At 40.3% G+C, this 18,143-nt stretch overlaps 1 protein-coding gene and 1 non-coding gene across 2 annotated transcripts; both read left to right on the forward strand.

Annotated features, from left to right (window-relative positions):
* The first annotated feature begins 514 nt into the window (after positions 1 to 514).
* On the forward strand, positions 515 to 16,431 carry mRpS7 (mitochondrial ribosomal protein S7). Its single transcript, XM_080266139.1, has 6 exons — positions 515 to 651; positions 7,303 to 7,479; positions 8,142 to 8,205; positions 10,179 to 10,349; positions 11,057 to 11,194; positions 13,036 to 16,431. The coding sequence occupies exons 1-6, from the start codon at positions 584 to 586 to the stop codon at positions 13,114 to 13,116; spliced, it is 699 nt and encodes a 232-aa protein (XP_080122265.1). The 5' UTR covers positions 515 to 583; the 3' UTR covers positions 13,117 to 16,431.
* LOC145392701 (5S ribosomal RNA) lies at positions 923 to 1,040 on the forward strand. Its single transcript, XR_013896065.1, has one exon. It is a non-coding gene; the product is annotated as a 5S ribosomal RNA (ribosomal RNA).
* Positions 16,432 to 18,143: the final 1,712 nt, after the last annotated feature.

Here is an 18,143-nt window from a genome sequence, read left to right on the forward strand (position 1 = left end):
GAACAGAAATGAAATGTTTATTAAAGTACACTGAATTCATAAACAATAAAAGGTAGTGGGTTTTGCCACAGTGATGATTGATAGATGTGGTAGAGGAGTGGGTTCCATAACCTCTCCCCTCCATTTTTTTTTTTTTTTTCTTATAGTTGGTGAGAGGAAATTTGGGAGCAAAACCAAGTGAAGCACTTAAAAATAAAAATAAAAATGTGCGTTTATTCAAAGTAAGACCAATATAAGCACACTATTCATTCACCTCCTTGCCATCCCCAACAAAAAGGATTTGGCAACACCGCTTTCGGGTACTGGGCCAGTTAAATGGTCTTGGATTTTGGAAAAGACAGGTATTTTAAAGATTATCTATTTTCAGTTCGTGAATTCGTCCCTAAAGCTTGTAATGTTTCAGTAAAAGTGTATGAATTAGTGGTTTGTCAGCCATCCCAATGAATACGGTATATTTTTGTTGGAAACGGAAAGCTAGAGTACACATTGGATCATAACAAGCAGACGAACCAAGAGTTAACCCTGCGTTATGTTCTACATGTAGTTCTCAATTTTGTCAACAAATAACAAGTACTTTGTTGTTATGGCGGCTTTTAAAGGACCTTGGATCTGTAGATTACTGCATCCAATCATTTTCAACGCAAATAATAGGTTAGTATTCCTTTGGTTTACTTGACTCCGTAGGCTAATTCTCTGGTAAAATCAGTTTTGAAATAATTCCTTTTCATACTGTTGATGTATCGTTCATTTTTTCTTCATCATTGTCTACAGTTGTTCTTCAGACATATAGATATTGTATCTCTTCACTTCAGTGATTGTAATTTTTATTACGGTCGTGTTCATAAAATATTTTTAAAGTTTAGAACAGTGTATCTTAGGAGTGCTCCCATTAACAAATGATGACAGTTTTTTGCATGAATTATCATCCGGCCATACCACGTTGAGTACACCGCTTCCCGTCCGATCAGCGAAGTTAAGCAACGTTGGGTCTGGTTAGTACTTGGATGGGTGACCGCCAGGGAACACCAGATGCTGTTGGCATAACGTTCTCCCTACGTGTCAAGTGGGGTTGGTGGAGGATTAGTGCCCCTCCCTGTAAAACAATTAACTCTAAGCCCTTGGCCACCCCATTTGGGATACATGGCGTCTGGCAATGAATGAATGAAAATTATCAACCGCAGCTGCGTAATTCATTTGACATCCAAGTTCTGTAGAAGTAACAGTTATATCACAAAGAGCACCAAGTTAGGTTTGTTGATTCGGCAGCAGCGTCTTAACAGAGGGCAATGGGTCAGTTGGTGCTGGAAACTTGTTCACTTTGAAATTAATCTGGTTGTTTGGGTTAGATGAGGTTAGTTAAGGACAGGATGTATTAGGATAGTTGGGACAAATTATTAGTGAGGGCTTTACTTTGGAACTGAATCAGTCAGAAAGTCCAACATAACAGATGGCCACATGAGTTTGCATGTAAAACTGATGAGTTTATATAGTTCATTCATTTTTCATTCATTGCCAGATGCCATGTATCCCAAATGGGGTGGCCAAGGCTTAGAGTTAATTGTTTTACAGGGAGGGGCACTAATCCTCCACCAACCCCACTTGACACGTAGGGAGAACGTTATGCCAGCAGCATCTGGTGTTCCCAGGCGGTCACCCATCCAAGTACTAACCAGACCCAATGTTGCTTTAATGTCCTCAAAATTAAGCTTTTGTGCAACTTTTTAAATATCGAAGTGATAATTACATAATAATTTAATGAGAACATATTCTATCTATCTATCTATATCTATCTATAGCCCGACGTCCTAATCCCGCAAAGGGTGGCCACAGACAAAACGCCTCCAAGTCACTGTCACCCACCATTTGACTCCCCTCCCCCCAGCTCTCCCCCCCCTCCCTCATATACCTCTCAACTCCATCCCTCCACCTCATCCTCGGTCTACCCCTCCCTCTCCCTCCCTCCACCTCACCTACATACACCCTCTTAGTCAGTCTTTCATTCTCCATCCTCTCCACATGTCCAAACCACCTCAGTGTATTTCTCCTAATCTTTTCAACCACATCCACATCTACCCCACAACGTTCCTTCACTTCTTCATTCGTCAACCTGTCCCTCCACGTCACTCCACATGCTCCTTTCAAGTAACTCATTTCCACTGCTCTCACTCTTGACTTGTTCCCCTCTTGCAAGGTCCACGCCTCGCTTCCATACGTCAGGGTAGGGATCACAATACCATCATGCAGTGACTTCTTAACTTCCATACTCACCTCCCTATTTCTCATCACTGCTTTCAGTGTGCCAACAACCTTCCTTCCCTGCTGTACCCTTTCACGTACTTCATCCCCCAAAGTTCCATCCTTACTCATCACACTACCCAAGTACTTGAATGCACTCACATTCTCCATATCCTCACCATCCAACCTCACTGCACACTCTGTGACTTCATTCCTCTCAAACACCATAACTTTACTTTTGTTTACATTAACTTTCAGCTTCCTCCTCCTACACACTGTCCCAAATTCATTCACCAAACCTTGCAACTCCCATTCATCTTCACTCAACAATACTGTATCATCAGCAAACAGCAACACCGGAAGCTTCCAAATCTCACCCTCATTCATTAGGGCCACCCCCACATCTACTGCCCTACCTTGTACCTCCTTTACAACCCCATCCATATATATATTAAACAGCCATGGAGACATTACACACCCCTGTTTCAGTCCCACATTGAGATCAAAGAACTCACTCAGCTCACCATCCGCTCGCACCGTAGCCCTAGCTCCCTCGTACATACTCTTCACAGCACTCAGCAATTTCCCCTCCACTCCATATATTCTTAATACCTTCCACATACCTTTCCTATCTATTCTGTCATAAGCTTTCTCCAAGTCCATGAAGGCAACGTACACTTTCCTTCCCTTCTCTAGATACTTCTCCACTAAACATCTTGGAACAAATATCTGATCTACACACCCTTTTCCCTTCCTAAATCCCCCTTGTTCTTCTCCAACTAGCTCCTCTGTCATATGCCTAACCCTATCAATGAGTATTCTACCATATATTTTATCAGTCACACTAAGAAGGCAAATACCCCTATGGTTACCACATACTTCTCTCTCCCCTTTTCCTTTGTACAGAGGAACAATTATACCTGATTTCCAGTCCTCTGGAACCCTTCCCTCTTCCCAAGCCAATCTACACAACTTCCATATCCACTCCACAACAATCTCACCCCCATACCTAAGCATTTCACCACACACTCCATCAATTCCTGGGGCCTTTCCCAGCTTAATCTTCTTCATTGCTTCCACTACTTCCGACCTACTGATCTCTTCCTCCCTCCTCTCATCTCTTCTTCTCCCAGCCATTCCCCAACCACTTATACTCACACTGCTCTCACTCTCTACATTCAACAAATCCTCAAAGTGCTCCTTCCATCTCCTCAATTTCTCTCTCTTCTCCACCAACAATCTATTATTCCTATCTTCCACTCCCCTACTATTTCCCCTTTCACACTGCCTTACTTTCTTTACCTCCTTCCAAAACAATTTCTTACTCTCCCTCCATTTCACACTCAGATTCCTCCCAAACTCTTCATCCACTTTCTTCTTACTCTCCTTCACCAGTCTCTTAACCTCCCTTCTCCTGCTCACATATACCTTTCTCTTCTCTCTCTCATCTCCTCCCCTACCTCTACTCGCCAACCATTCACCATATGCCTTCTTCTTTTGTTCCACAGCTCATTTCACCTCATCATTCCACCATGCTGTCCCTTGCACACCCTTGCATCTCCTCCTCACTCCACAAACCGCCTCACACGCTGCGCTTATCTCTTCCGTGAATATCTTACATACGTCTTCCACCCCTTCCATCTGCTCTAGCTCATACCTACCCAATCTTTCTTCCACAATGCTCTTATACTCTGTCCTCTTCTCACTATCTTGCAATTTCTCCACTCTTCTCACAGGAGCTGCTTCCTCCTGTCTTCCCCTTCGCCTCCTCAACCACTTTCTTTGCAGCTCTACTTTGGCCATCACTAAGTGATGGTCCGAGACTCCATTCCCCCACCCTCTCCACACCCTTGCATCCAACACTTTTCTTCTCATTCGCTCATCCACACACACGTAGTCTATCATTGCCTTTCGTTCAACAAGTTCACCATTCATCCTCCTCATTACTCTCCATGTATACCGGTGGATCATCTTATGACGAAAGTTTAAATTCTGTGCATGGGATGTCTTCTGTAATTTCACCTCAGTTTGGACAGTTCAGCATTATGGGTTCATAATTATGCAGCGAGTATTAGACTTTGAAGGCTAGATTTAGTGGCTGTAGTACAGGGGGTGCCTAAAATTATGGGGGTGTCAGGGGTAAGCGGGTTAGGATAAATATGATTAATGTAGGGTAGGTTAGTTAATTTTCATTGATTTAGGCCATATTTATTTTTTTTCTAGGTGATTTTTTGGGGATGATAAAAAAATAAAAAGGCATTTTCACAAGTTGCCAAAAATATCCCCCATCTTAACTCCTCGGATACGTAATTCAATCGACTGAACTTCCCTGAAAACCTGTATATGGAGCCAATTTTTCGACTCTTACAGAAGTAAAAAGTGTTATGCTCAAGGTTTAGAGCTTGAATTTACGCACCTTATGCCACAAACCAGAACATTCTAGACCAAGTGGCCACTGAGCTATGACCTGTCAAAAATTGACACTGGCACCCCTTGCATATTGGGAAAGAAAAAAAATTGCACCAACATTAATTTTGGTATTATAGAATGGAAGATCTTGATTTTACACACCAGAAAATATATATATAATTCTCATATGCCAAATGTTTACCATGTAGCCACAGCATGAAAGTAGCTGGAGGTGGAGAGAGTATGAAGGGGTGGAGGGGGGAGAATGAGGGAGGATGGTGGGGAGGGGGGTGGCATGGAAAAATCAGCTTTATAGAGTTGGTAGGAGGAGCTGTAAGTCCAGTCATAAGCAAGGGAGGGGGAGATGGAACAAAAGGTTTGGGGAATCACCCCCTGACCATGGGTAGGGATCTGGATCCTCCCATCTCCCTACTCAGGACTTAGTTCTCATTGGTTTGCATTGATATATGTCAAAATCGGGCTGAAGCCTATTGTCCACAATTTTTTTACCAAGGCTCCTCTATCAGTCCTATTAGGCATCAATCGAAATTCTGGAAAAGGATCGATTGATCCTATTAGTACTTTAGGGGTTAAGACCAGAAAACAACCTTACCCAAATTCTCATGTTTAGGGGCACACCACTTATCTAGCATTACTTACTTCTGTTGCAAATAGCTGCATATCTAAAACAGTTATGGGTAAAAATGATTTTAACCCTAATCAGTTGTTTCAGTTTCAGATACATAGCCAAATTCCTCTCAGTTAGTTTGGTGTGTTTTGTGGTGGTGTCTCATCATTTCAGAGAAATTTCTTTTTAACCCTCTCAGCGCAGGTGGTTTGAGTCACTGGATTGTTTAATAACCTGTAAAGCACACCATGACATGAGTCGGGTAAAAACAATATACCAAAATATGACACACATCAATGGGAAACTTGTGTCCTCCTTTGTTTGACACGATGTGCATCATGGTGCATTGTACAGGATGGTATTTAATGACTCTATTGGAGTCCGTGCATGAAATGGTTAACAGTTCTCGTATGTCACTAATAATGAAGATATAACCTTCACCAAGTCAGTTATGACAAATCTATAATGCATTAATACCAGTTCTTTCATGAGTCCATTTCAACAAGTAACGTGGATTGACCTGGGTCTCTGCTACATTTGTACTGAGTTATAACTTAACACTTTGTGGTGCCCTGTTTTTTACCTGGATAAATACAGTGGCACATTCCACCCCAGCAGTCTTGGCTTGCTGAGAATGTGGGAGTCAAAGAGGCACATAAACAATTACAGTACTGTAGCATCAAGACCTAATTCTACATTGACATAAACTGTATGTAGACCAGGGGGTAAATTTATAGAACAGTACCTTAATTTATTTCGCAGTTTTTACTAGCTGTTACATAACTTTCCGAAAGATGAAAATCGTACTCCAGTCAATACATTTCCCTCACGGAAAAATAAAAATTAATCTGACTAAACAAAACTTAACCTGTCAAGGTATTAAAGTGAAAGTGGTGTTCTGTCTGCGGGACTCGAATGTAAACAGATGCAGAAATTGTGAGGGAAATATGGTTTAGTTGCAAGAGAAGTTTATGCCAACTTAGGATACATTCATTGCTATATGCTTTAATTTGGTGCTGGAGAGGGATGCCCAGAATGAGGATGGTGGACTGCAGAAGATTAACTTAAGCCTGCATTTCGTCATGTTTACATTCAGATGAACATGAGGTTGTAGCTACAGTACTACTACTGATACTGCTATGGTTTCATTTGTGACTGATTGAGGTGAAGCAGAAGGCTTTATAAAATGCATGAATACTGCCAAATGCTGACCCTTTCATCTAGGATTGTTTCTAGCCCTTTTATTTGATTACAGCCTACTGTGTTCACTGTAACTATCCTCATTTTGCTCTAACTTGGCTGAAAACTTACATCTCTTCATCAGTGCTCAGCTGTAACAGCAGCTTAGCACTGCAGTATGATATTAGTCACAAAAAAATGGAAAGAATATAGAGCTGTTGTATTGTCTTTGTGCCACTGAGCTACCTTATATAAGCTAGGCTAAGTTAAAGGTAAAACAATATAGGCAAAAGACTGCTGTTGTCTGTCTTGAATGCTAAACAGTAGCAGGAGATAAGCACTAAATATACTGCTAGCCATGAAGAGTTTATGGAGTGAATAGTGAGTCAAGCATGGTCATATTCAGCCATTGATCTACGGGAAATAAGGTTTAAAAGGACAAAAATCTCCACCTTCTTAAAATTAACAAACTAGGCTGTAGTTACGGTAATGTCATCACCTGAAAATGAATTAAGGAAAATTTAGTTTACGTTGTGTGGTGCACTGTACGTTCAGTAATATTAACTTCTCCCGTTTTTATAATTTCTCATCGTTTGCTTCTGGATCCCACCCTGTCACATTCTTACGTGGGAATAAAATGTCTTGGTGGTGGTGGTGATGATGGATGATGACTGATAATTGATGATGATGGTGATTGATGATGATTACGATAATAATGATGATAATGACGGTGATGTTGATGACTGATGATGATAATTGATGATGATGAGTGATGATGGTGATGATGATGATAACTAGATACCAGGCTTAGCTTATTTCCCATACTAATTCTATACTGTTATTTATTCCAGATATGAGGCAGTGTGCTTGTACAGCCGGTATCCTCCCCAATATGTTGAACCTGTATATAAACCTGAGGCATTGAAGGACCTGGAGGAGAGTGGGGAAGCCGAGGAGAGGAAGTTCACACCAATCAAAGCTGCACACAACACCCACACCAGCTCTGTCTTCCACGACCCAATGGTTATGTAAGTGAACTACTGGTACTGTATACTCAGTTCGCTACTTCGCCAAGATATACTCTGTCCACTTTAACTTGGCTTAAATATTCTCTGATCACTCATACTTGGCTTGAATAACTCTAAAGATTTTAACAATGTAAATACACTCTTTTCACTTTAACTTGGCCCAAAATTTCATACAGCATACAGCATTCCCACCAGCTTCGTCATTCATGACCTGCTGGTCCAGTTGAACGTGGCCTAAAATTGCTGTCTTCTCTGTCATGAATGCTGAGCTGTAACAGGACATTAACAATAGAAAATGATGCTTCTCATGAAGAAATGCTGTGGAAAGGGTATAGAACCATAACATACTTGTTTTATCATGAAGCCGTGTGAAGTAAACTGCAGAAGGAAAAAAATCTGGGCCAGGTAAAGGTGTATGAACTATGGTATGTCTGTAGGACACTTTAATTAATGTAGTAAGTCCTCATTATACTGTATATTGCTGCCTGTTTTTGCAATTAAGTTTGTGGTAGATCACAAAACAGTTGCCCAGCCCTTTTGTATTCCCTCTCCTCTTCTCTCCCTCCCCCATTCACTCCTTCCCTCTCTGTTTCCTTCCCCTGTGCCTCCCCCACGTCTTTCCTCCTGTCTGTTATATCCTCAAGTGTTCCCTCCATCCACAGGAAATTCACCAACTATGTGATGAAAACCGGGCAGAAGTCATTGGCTCGAGATCTCATTGAGAAGGTGAAGTATCACTTGTTTGTGTCATCTTATTGGGCAGGCGAAGTATCTGTCGTATTTGTGTCATCAGTGTTCCTCCCACCATCATCATCATCATTGCCGTTGTCATCAACATTATTATCTTCATTGTTGTTGTCGACAGTGCAAATGTATCACAGATGAAAATACAGTTAACCCTTGTTCTAACAGTCAGATCTGGGAGAAGGTCAGTTTGTTGAAACTGGTTGTCCATTAGTTCTGAATGTAGATGAAATAGCCAAAATAATAAAGAAAAACCATACCATGCACATTGCATCCAAAGTGTTTGTTATAAAATAATTTATAAGTTATTAGAAAATACAGTACGATTCAGTAATATGCTGTATACTGTATTATGTAGAACATAGTACAATACCTGTAAACTTAATATGAGAACAGTCAGTTCATCACACCTGCCATAGTTCAAACAGCTGGTAAGTCCATTTTCTTGGTAGTGGGAATGATCCATGAATGTATCTCTTACATCCAAAAATCCATTAGAATCGAGATTGTCAGAGAGAGCATTTACTGTAAGCTTTTATGAAAGATGAGCCAAAGAGTGTCCTTAGCTGATGAAAATGCAACCCTTGGTGACAGACCATTTTTACACCCTTGCTTAGCATCTGTGTTTATTTTTCTGTGCTTGAATAGTATAACACAAACGTTTTTAACCCCTAAAACGCGGCTGTGTACGCGCGATCCCCCCCCTGTGGCGGGGTTGTAGCGGGGTCTGAGTACCTGTGGAAAAATATTTGCCAAAAATCATGGATTAGCCCTAGAGCATTAAAATTTTTATGGCATATATTACTTACATTCAGCTATCTCCTGAGCCACATGTTGAGCCTTCGTTGACTACCAAAGGACTTGTGAAGACTTGCAAAGTTGGGTAACAAAGTCTTCACTCTCACACCTCCAGAAACCCGGTTTTCTTTCTACCACAGCCTCAATCTGTCACAGTACACTTTATACAACAACGTAAAGGTAGTTAGGAATCCGTATTTGTACAATAAGCACTGAAAATAAGGCTAAAATCAACGGAGCATACGGCCGACATGCACTGTGGCGGCGGTTTTCCCATCACTCAACAAACATTTCCATTTTCACAGCTAAAAACATGTATACTACATTATTTTCAATCATATTACTTCCCAAAAGATCACCACGGCGCGCTTTTTATTCTGCCTTACGTCCGCCACTTTATTCTCGTTCCTGTCGGCCGCTTGCACTGACTGGGAAGAGCTAGAACTCGCCATAATCTCACTTTGAAAGCCTGCAGTAAACTGACACTAAACAGAGGCAAAAGCTAGTGTTACAACTGGGGAAACAAGCGTTTCCTAGTAGCATAAACTGCTTGTGAGAGGAGATCGCAGATTTACAGTTCTGAGCGCTCAGAGCGCTGCCATGTATCACAGCCAGGCTGGCCGGGCTGTGGTAGGGGGGGTACGGGGGGGAAAAAGTATGCTAGTTGTAGCTAGAGGATGGTGGTACTGATAGACAATACCAGCTGGAGCCTGCTTGCCTGCGGTTATTCAAAATTTACTAAAATCGCAAACGCGACGACCCGCCGTCCTGCCCTTATGGCCGAGCGTCGCAAACGCGACGATCCGCGTTTTAGGGGTTAACCCAGTTTGGCCGAAACTTGGAGGTGTTGAGGATCAGATGAGGATGAAGTGATTTTATTTTGATGATAATTTGTCTGGGATCAGGATCAAAGGGCCAGGTCAACTTAGGCAGTTTTAGTCTGGATTAGACCATGCTGCAGTAGGTGGAAGGTTTAAGGGTCAAACAGAGATTAAATAAAATTTTAGTTAAAGAATAGTCAGTCAAAAGTGAAGGTCACAGTTTAAAGCCAGAAGTTTGGCACTAAGGCTGGTGCAGGGCACAAGGGTTGAACTCTGAGGCTTCCCTGTTATTTTCATTTTTTTTTTTTTTTTTTTTTTTTTTTTTTTCCCCCACAGACATTTGAGGAAATAAAGCACATTCAGCTGCGCAGGCTGCGTGAGGCACAAACTGAAGAGGAGAAGGCTGAGATAGAGTGCAATCCCCTGACTATTTTCTACAAGGCTGTTGAGAATGGTCGTCCAGTGCTGCAACTGATGCCTATCAAAAGGGGCGGCATCAAGTACCAGGTAAGGAAGACATAAGAGATATGTGTGATTTGTATATCTTCCCACAGTGTATTGTATCATGTTGGTTTTGGCATTTAGTTTGCCTTCTAGTCCATAGAAAACGTCAGTTGTACCATGGCCAACCTTAATGTGGGGAGTCTTGAAGAGGAAACATGGCGTCATTTTTATGTTAATTTAATCCATCCTGCTCGAAAAGTCTCCCTGAACTTTTATGAGATGTATGGAGGTAGTATGAATAAAATAAAAATATGTCATTGAATTGATGGGATTTTGTAGCAAAAGAGAATGTCAGAAACAGGTGACTTATAACTGCCGTATACTCAGTTGTTTTTTTATATTGAGAAGAAGATGCATTTGACAGGCTGGTGATGACTGGCTGAATGCAACATGTCCAAATAACATCGTTGCATTTCAAATAATAACCGATAATGTGAATAGAAACTTACTGACTAACTCAACTACAGTGATGTTAATTGGACATGTTGCATTCAGCCAGTCGCCACCAACGTGTCAAGTGCATCTTCGCCTCGATTAAAAAAAAAAAAAAAAAAAAAAAAAAAAAAAAAAAAAAAGAGTATAGGTCTTAAGGGGGCAGTTGGGTTTGGATGACAGTAGTGGTGGTGGTGGTGGTGGTGGTGGTGGTATTGTTGATCCTAAAAAAATGATAATGACAATAACGGTCACTAAATACTCATTCTATTAAACAGGTACCAGTGCCAATAACGGAGAAACGGTCATATTGGATGAGTATGAAGTGGCTGGTAGAGGCAGGGAGAGAGAAGGAACGTACCATACACTTTCCGCAGAAGATGGCGAGAGAACTGCTGGCTGCTGCTAAGAATGAGGTTAGTACCGGGTTATATAGCGTAATACACTTAGGCCCCCAAATAACATTAATTATACAACATGCTTCCATTTTATAATGAGGATACATTTGAAATAATCCATTGCATAACAGTTCATCGTATCTTGAGTCATTTATAACATGGGTTTGGAGAGGATACATTTTTAGCCAAGGCTGACCACTCAGCAAAATATAAAAACATTTCCAACTCACCTAAATTGATAATTATTTCACTTCACTGCACTCATTTGCTGCTTACTACCAAAAATAAGTAAGAATTAGTTTCCAGCCCACCAAAACTAGTAGTTATTTCACTTCACTATATTTCCAGTGTCGCCATACTCTGCATAAATAACGTACAAATGGATATTAAACAGCCATATCCAAAATAAGTAGCAAAGGAAGAGGTGCTAGGGAGCCTCCTTACCCAATGAGATTACACACCCTTGTCATATACTGTAGATTCACAGATGCTATAATTACCTTACAGTCCATCTCACACATGCTCTCTACACTTTCAGTACAGCAGATTTTTTTTATCCACACATTCTTTATTGAACCTGTAACCACCTTGCTCATCATCCCATAGCTGAACATCACATGGTAGCATTGTTGTCATCATCATCATCATCATCATCATCATCATCATCATCATCATCATCATCATCATCATCATCATCATCATCATCACCACCACCACCACCACCACCACCACCACCACCACCACCACCACCATCATAATCATCCAAAGCTCTTCGCACCTCAGGATGGAGTGAGGTAGGGTTTAGAGAATGAGAGAGAGAGAAAGGAGTGGGGGAGATAGAAGAAACTAACCAGTCTGACCAGCTATTGAATGAGCCACACCTTCACTCACCATTCAAGGCCTGGAGTCACATGGTAGCAGCAAGAATATAACAATGATGATGATGATGATGATAATGATGATGTCCCAGGGCTGATGAAGTTAACCTCTGACTGGTGGTGCAGTCTTAGTCCACCATTGGCAATAATCAGTACAGCATTACCAAAAACTGTATGATAAATTCCAGTTAAGTTATCATTATCATCATCATCATCATCATCATCATCATCATCACCATCCAAACCTCTTTTTTTCCTGGCCGTGGATGGAGTGAGATTTACAACTTGGAAAATCATTTGGGTTATGTATAATGTGGCTGGACACTTACTACTTCAATACACACAAACACCTCAGTATTTCCTAAGTACTGTACACTGGATCAGTAATTAAAATATCAAGAAATTCTGAGAAATACATGAAACTCTGCATGGGGTGTGCAAGATTACAGTTTATGTATAGCCAAATGTCTTAATTCTGGAGGGGGCTGGTCAAAAGAATCATTTCCACATCACTCGGTCCTTGGCCATTAAGTTGCTTGCCCTTCAACCTGCAACTCCTTCAGTCATGTACCTCTCCACTCCATTGCTTCATCTCATCTTCAGTCTTCCTCTCCCCCTTGCTTACATAAACTTTCCTAGTTAATCTCATTCTCCAGTCACTTCTTAAGGGGAGATCATCCCAAGGTAGCATATCAGTAGCTATTTCATAATCGGTTAAAACTGTTTCCTGGATGGTAATTTAGAATTGCCTGTTCTATCTAGTAAGCCGTCTTTACTGTAATACATACTTGTTGTATTTTTGCACGTCCAGGGTTATATGGTTAATAATAAGTGTACAGAATTTCATATGGGGTTAAACTTTCTTAGATATGAGTAGTAATTGAAAACTTCCTGTCGTATAGCTAATGAGGCAAAGTATCTTCACATCATGCTCAAGATATTTATTTATTTATCTATTTATTATATTTTTTGCTTGTTCAGGGTCGTGTGGTTAAGAAAAAACAAGATCTTCATCGGCAGTGTGAGGCTAATAGAGCATATGCTCACTACCGCTGGGGGTAAGCAACACAGACACACGCTGATCCAAATTACCCCTTCCACAGTTAATTACCATTCATCTCAACAGCAGGAATACCCGCTGTGGTAAGTTTCATTAGGAATAGATGGTGCTCATTAACACATTCACTCTGATGATGTGTTTTTCATTTCAGCTGGTCTGATGCTAGATGATTTTATTCATTGTGTGGAGGATTTGTAATAGTGAAAAAGATAATGAAAGGTAAATTGAATCCACTCAGTTGGAAAAAGTCTTTCCCTTGCTGAATATAATTATCTGGTGGAAGTAATAGCAGGAGATAAAGTATATCGTTAGAGTGAAGTGTTAAGGTTTCCGTGGTAACAGTTGCATTAATGCTCATGTTAACCCTTTAAGTCTAGGTGGTGTCTTTTTTTAATTTACGCTGCTGTTCCCAGAGTTTATTCAATATAGGAAAGGCATCTCACACCGATGGGTTTTCTTAAGGCTTTATTTAACCCTTCCATCAAGAAGTCTGTCCTAGGCTGAATCGTCATTAGGACACAGACATTAAAATGAAAAATGCCCCAAGGCTTAAAGGGTTAATGGTTTACACTCATCATCACTGCCAAAGGTGACTGTGGAAGGGAAAACAGAGGAGCGAGAGTCATTGGGTAACAAATGTAAGTGACCTAAAAACAATAACCACCATAGCATGTTGGAAAGATAAAGAGCAAGTGTGTGTATGTGACGTGAAGTGACTAACCACCAAAAAGACTGTACGATAATAATACCCATGTCAAAAATATGGAGGGGAAAAAAAGAAGGGTGGTCTTTGATGATAATACAGTTAAGTTTATGCCAGATGATACTGTTATTCTGTACCAGAAAATAACAAAAAATGGACCAAACAATTTAATTTTATAAAGATGGATGAGGGAAATAATGATGATCAGTGTGTGTACTGAAAAATCGTCCGGTATACGCAGAAACGAAAAACAGATTCTTTTATATATACGTATATGAAAAGACTTATTATTATTTTTTTCTAAGACTACAGTGCACACAGAATATCTCACAACTTCATCTCAGGCTTGGCAAATACTGTTTTCCATGTAAAGGTGTACTGTTTGATAGCCAGAAATGTGGAGTATGCATCATAAAGTGACTGTAAATAAATTATGTTTGTCTGCCTTTGATTGGTTGAAGCACATATGTTTATTATTTAATCCTTGAGCTGGAAGGTAGTTTCCAGGAGATAAAGAAACATATCTGGTTTTACCTAGTGTAAGACAGTATTTGTGTCATGAAATTCATTTAACATGCAGTCTGTTCCCCAGTTCTCTTCAACTCTGCTATACATAGGAGCATTTTTAGCATCAGAGTCTGTCTGAGCTGGGCCAGTGAATAGTAAAGGTGGTCTATAATCCCTTTGTTACACTTCAAATACCTTCTGGTCTCCAATATTGCCTTTTTTATTATTTATTTATTGCTAGGAAGTAGCCTGATGTTAATATGCTTAAACTCATCACCACGGCAAGATGACAAAAGCATTGGAGGTTTGACTGGTTCGGTAAAGTAAATGAACAGCTTAACAGCCGAGGTCATTACTGGCCATCAGATGTGTTTGTGGGGTGTATATGCAGAGAAAAGAATGTAGCTTTGTATTATAATCTTTTTTATTTAAGGTTCCCCTTGTTAATAAAAAAATTAGTTATAGTGGGCCAAAATCACAAATTTAGAGAGTGTGAGGGTTAAAACTAATAAAACCACAATGACAGAATCATCTCAGTTTATTTGGCAGTATAATAACGTGAACTGCCATATAATTCATAAATTCTCTAAAATACGAACAAGGAAGATACAGTGGGACAAAACACAAAAGCCTTTTTTTTGTGTGTGTGTGGTTTCAACACTCTTCCCTTCCCTCCCTGAAATTTGTACCATAAATAATAAAAAAATTCAAGTTTCATTTCCATAGAGAATTATGGTACAGTATTTATCTAGAGTTTAAAAGTTTCATTTCCATACATAGAATTACTTGTCTAGAGTTTGATGCACATTGATGTTATCCTTATGGCTAATACAGAAATTATTTACACAATTTTACATCTTCGACAAAGTAATATCCTTTTATCACTGTACTCTGTCACATCACCTCACTTGCTAAGTTGTAAAATACTGTATGGAACAAGGAAATGCTAATGACCTCTTCGTCTCATCTTCTTACATTTAAAGATCAAGAGAGGTACAGATGTGCAGTATAGTAAGTCCTTGTTAAGGATGTCTACCAGAATATCAAAACTCTTTCAATCCACCTAGTACTTTTGTTGTTGTTGCTTAACCCTGGTCTATCTATGTGAGCCAACTCATTGACCATAAGCAGGCATCAGCTTCTGTGAGGCCATTCTACAGGTAAAGCACGGTACATGTACCGCGTAGGGATGCAGCACCCACTTATGGTAGACAATACAGTGCCTCGCCAGGGGCAGACCAAGGTCCTTCCTTACAGTGAGGTGCAGAGAAATATGAGGTGGTTTGACTCGTGGGTGGATGCCACAGCTGCTAGGCTTTAAGGTACGCAGCATTATCATGTATGGACTCATCAATAAACTGAGGAAATTTGGTAATAAAACTTTAAGGTAGCAGTGGAACTATAATAGGCAGTAATTTCTTGTGGATTTTTAATTACAAAACAAGGATAAAAAGGACAACACATAACAGGAACTTACTATATTGCTAAAGAAATATTAACAAACTCCCCACCAAACATTGCATTCAGGCAGTGAAGAAGGCAGGGGTCGGGCAGCATGTATAGTAAAAACACAAGTCCATTCATCTCTCCTGCTTTTCTCATGGCTGGATTTGTAAATGCTTGAATGAGACATAGTGAACAGAGCTGCACACCATCATTCATATGATGATAAGCACTTTAGTCATCTATTCTTTCATTTTAAAGTAGGTAGAAATGTAGATCTTTTTGTATACCATTTCCCATGGTTCAGTGGCAGAATACGACAGTACTATGAATTGCCATCCTTTCCTTAGACTTCCTCATAACCAGCACCATATAATAGTGCTAATCTTACAGCTTGGCATTATAGGTGGAGAGATGGCAGTTTTACATCTAGTTGCAGTAAACACAGCATAGGCCACAGTCAGACATTTATGAAACCAATGGTGATTGAAGCAGGAGAGGCAAATGGATTTTTTTAGTTGGCTGTACAGTTTCAAGTTAGGATACTCAGTTTACCCTATATCATATCCTAGAGCTGCACAGGATATGTGTGTCTGAGGTTAGGGGAAAGTATAAAAGCCTCAGAAACATATAGGTTTCAAGGTACAGTAGAGCAAAAGAAGTTTCAGTGCACGCTTTACACAGAATGGTTTGACGTCATTTATGATGGCTATAGCAAAATGCCCACTGGCCCTACCCATCACTGGCAACCCTGCATTCATGAAGGTGCCATATATCATTTACTACAGACATTTCCCACTTGTATTCCATAACAAGTACAGTACAGTATTATTTTTATATACGTTTTCAGTAATCTTGGGACGTCACGAACTGTATTGATTACTTTGGATATCATTGATCCCTTCCTGCTTGAAACTTCTTTGTGTATACAATATAAACAGCCTGAAGGCTGGATACATAATATGCTGCAGAATACTATCACGTCTGAGCTGTTGCAGTTGTGGACTCTACAGCTAGGCCAAAGACAACTTTTTTTTTTTTACTCTTGAAATTACCGTACTGTACCTGCCCTTTCAGTCTGTTTATTTTATTTTATTTATTTATTTATTATAATTTTTTTTTTATGTGTCTGACTCTGGGCATAGGCATCACAGCCTGCTACCAAGGCCCAGTAGTCCTCCTACGTACCATACACCTCTACATGTCACCACTTCGGTGCTAACACCCACCGTCCATATTGAATACATGCTAGGGCTGTCTCATACAGGACTGGTGTATTGGTATTAGCGGGGGTATTTTTACGACATGTCAGCGGGTCTTCTGGTAGATCAGTAAAGTCTGGTTTTAATGAAATTCAAATCCTTTAACTGTTCCCTGCCCCAGCGCGGATCTGAACCTGAGTCTGGTGTATATCCAGTATTTTCTTGCTTACAGCCCAGTATGGGGCACAGAAAGAAAATAAGACTGTCATTATTGTAGTAAAGCCAGTTTGTTTTCATCTGACAGAACTGGGCCTGAATACCAAGTCATGGTAGCATGAAATTCAGTGAACCATAGTTATGAGGTAGGAATTAATCTCCCTGTTACTAGTTAAATTTATCCTCCAGTCTGACTGCACTTGGTCATCAACAAAGCTAAGAAGGGGTTATAGATCGTGTCAGGTGAATACAGACTGACAATATACATACTCTCAAATCTGAAAATACAGCTTCCAACAACATCCACTTTCCCAAATATTTGTGCATGCTATAGAGGGACATTGACATCAGATGCCCTCACATATTCAGTACAGTACTTAAGCAACGTTGGGTCTGGTTAGTACTTGGATGGGTGACCGCCTGGGAACACCAGATGCTGTTGGCATAACGTTCTCCCTACGTGTCAAGTGGGGTTGGTGGAGGATTAGTGCCCCTCCCTGTAAAACAATTAACTCTAAGCCCTTGGCCACCCCGTTTGGGATACATGGCGTCTGGCAATGAATTGAACATATCTGAAGACAAAGTTCTGTAGACGTGTATAAGAACATTACCAATGCAAGGTACTTCATTTGATTTACTGTTCGTGGTGCCCTTGACTATTTGTTATATGATTTTTCACATAGTTGTCCTTATAATTTAGCTTTCCAAAATATTCCATTATCCATAAAGTCTTTCGATCCAAGCATTTCAGATTTGAGATTTTGTACCGTGTAGCTTTTCATCACAGTTATCACCAACACCTTCCCCTTACCTAGGAACCTACCCGCACTTGTCATCCAAGGGAGGAGTGTCTCGATCCCTTGCTTGAATTCTGACATACAGTACTGTAATTTTTCCCCCCCACATCACTTAAATAGTAGACTCTCACTATAGTGGTCCCCGGTATAGCAGATATCGA

This window comes from Coenobita brevimanus, chromosome 2 (genome assembly GCF_032717465.1).
Source record: "Coenobita brevimanus isolate Jiangsu-jjx chromosome 2, ASM3271746v2, whole genome shotgun sequence".
NCBI classification, from domain to species: Eukaryota; Metazoa; Arthropoda; class Malacostraca; order Decapoda; family Coenobitidae; genus Coenobita; species Coenobita brevimanus.

Bases quoted from the DNA above. Each gene is read 5' to 3' on its own strand.
- mRpS7 (XM_080266139.1), top strand. From the start codon at position 584: ATGGCGGCTTTTAAAGGACCTTGGATCTGTAGATTACTGCATCCAATC. The intron at 8,206-10,178 runs GTGAAGTATCAC...TTTCCCCCACAG, and splicing joins CTCGAGATCTCATTGAGAAG to ACATTTGAGGAAATAAAGCA. The intron at 11,195-13,035 runs GTTAGTACCGGG...TTGCTTGTTCAG, and splicing joins TGGCTGCTGCTAAGAATGAG to GGTCGTGTGGTTAAGAAAAA.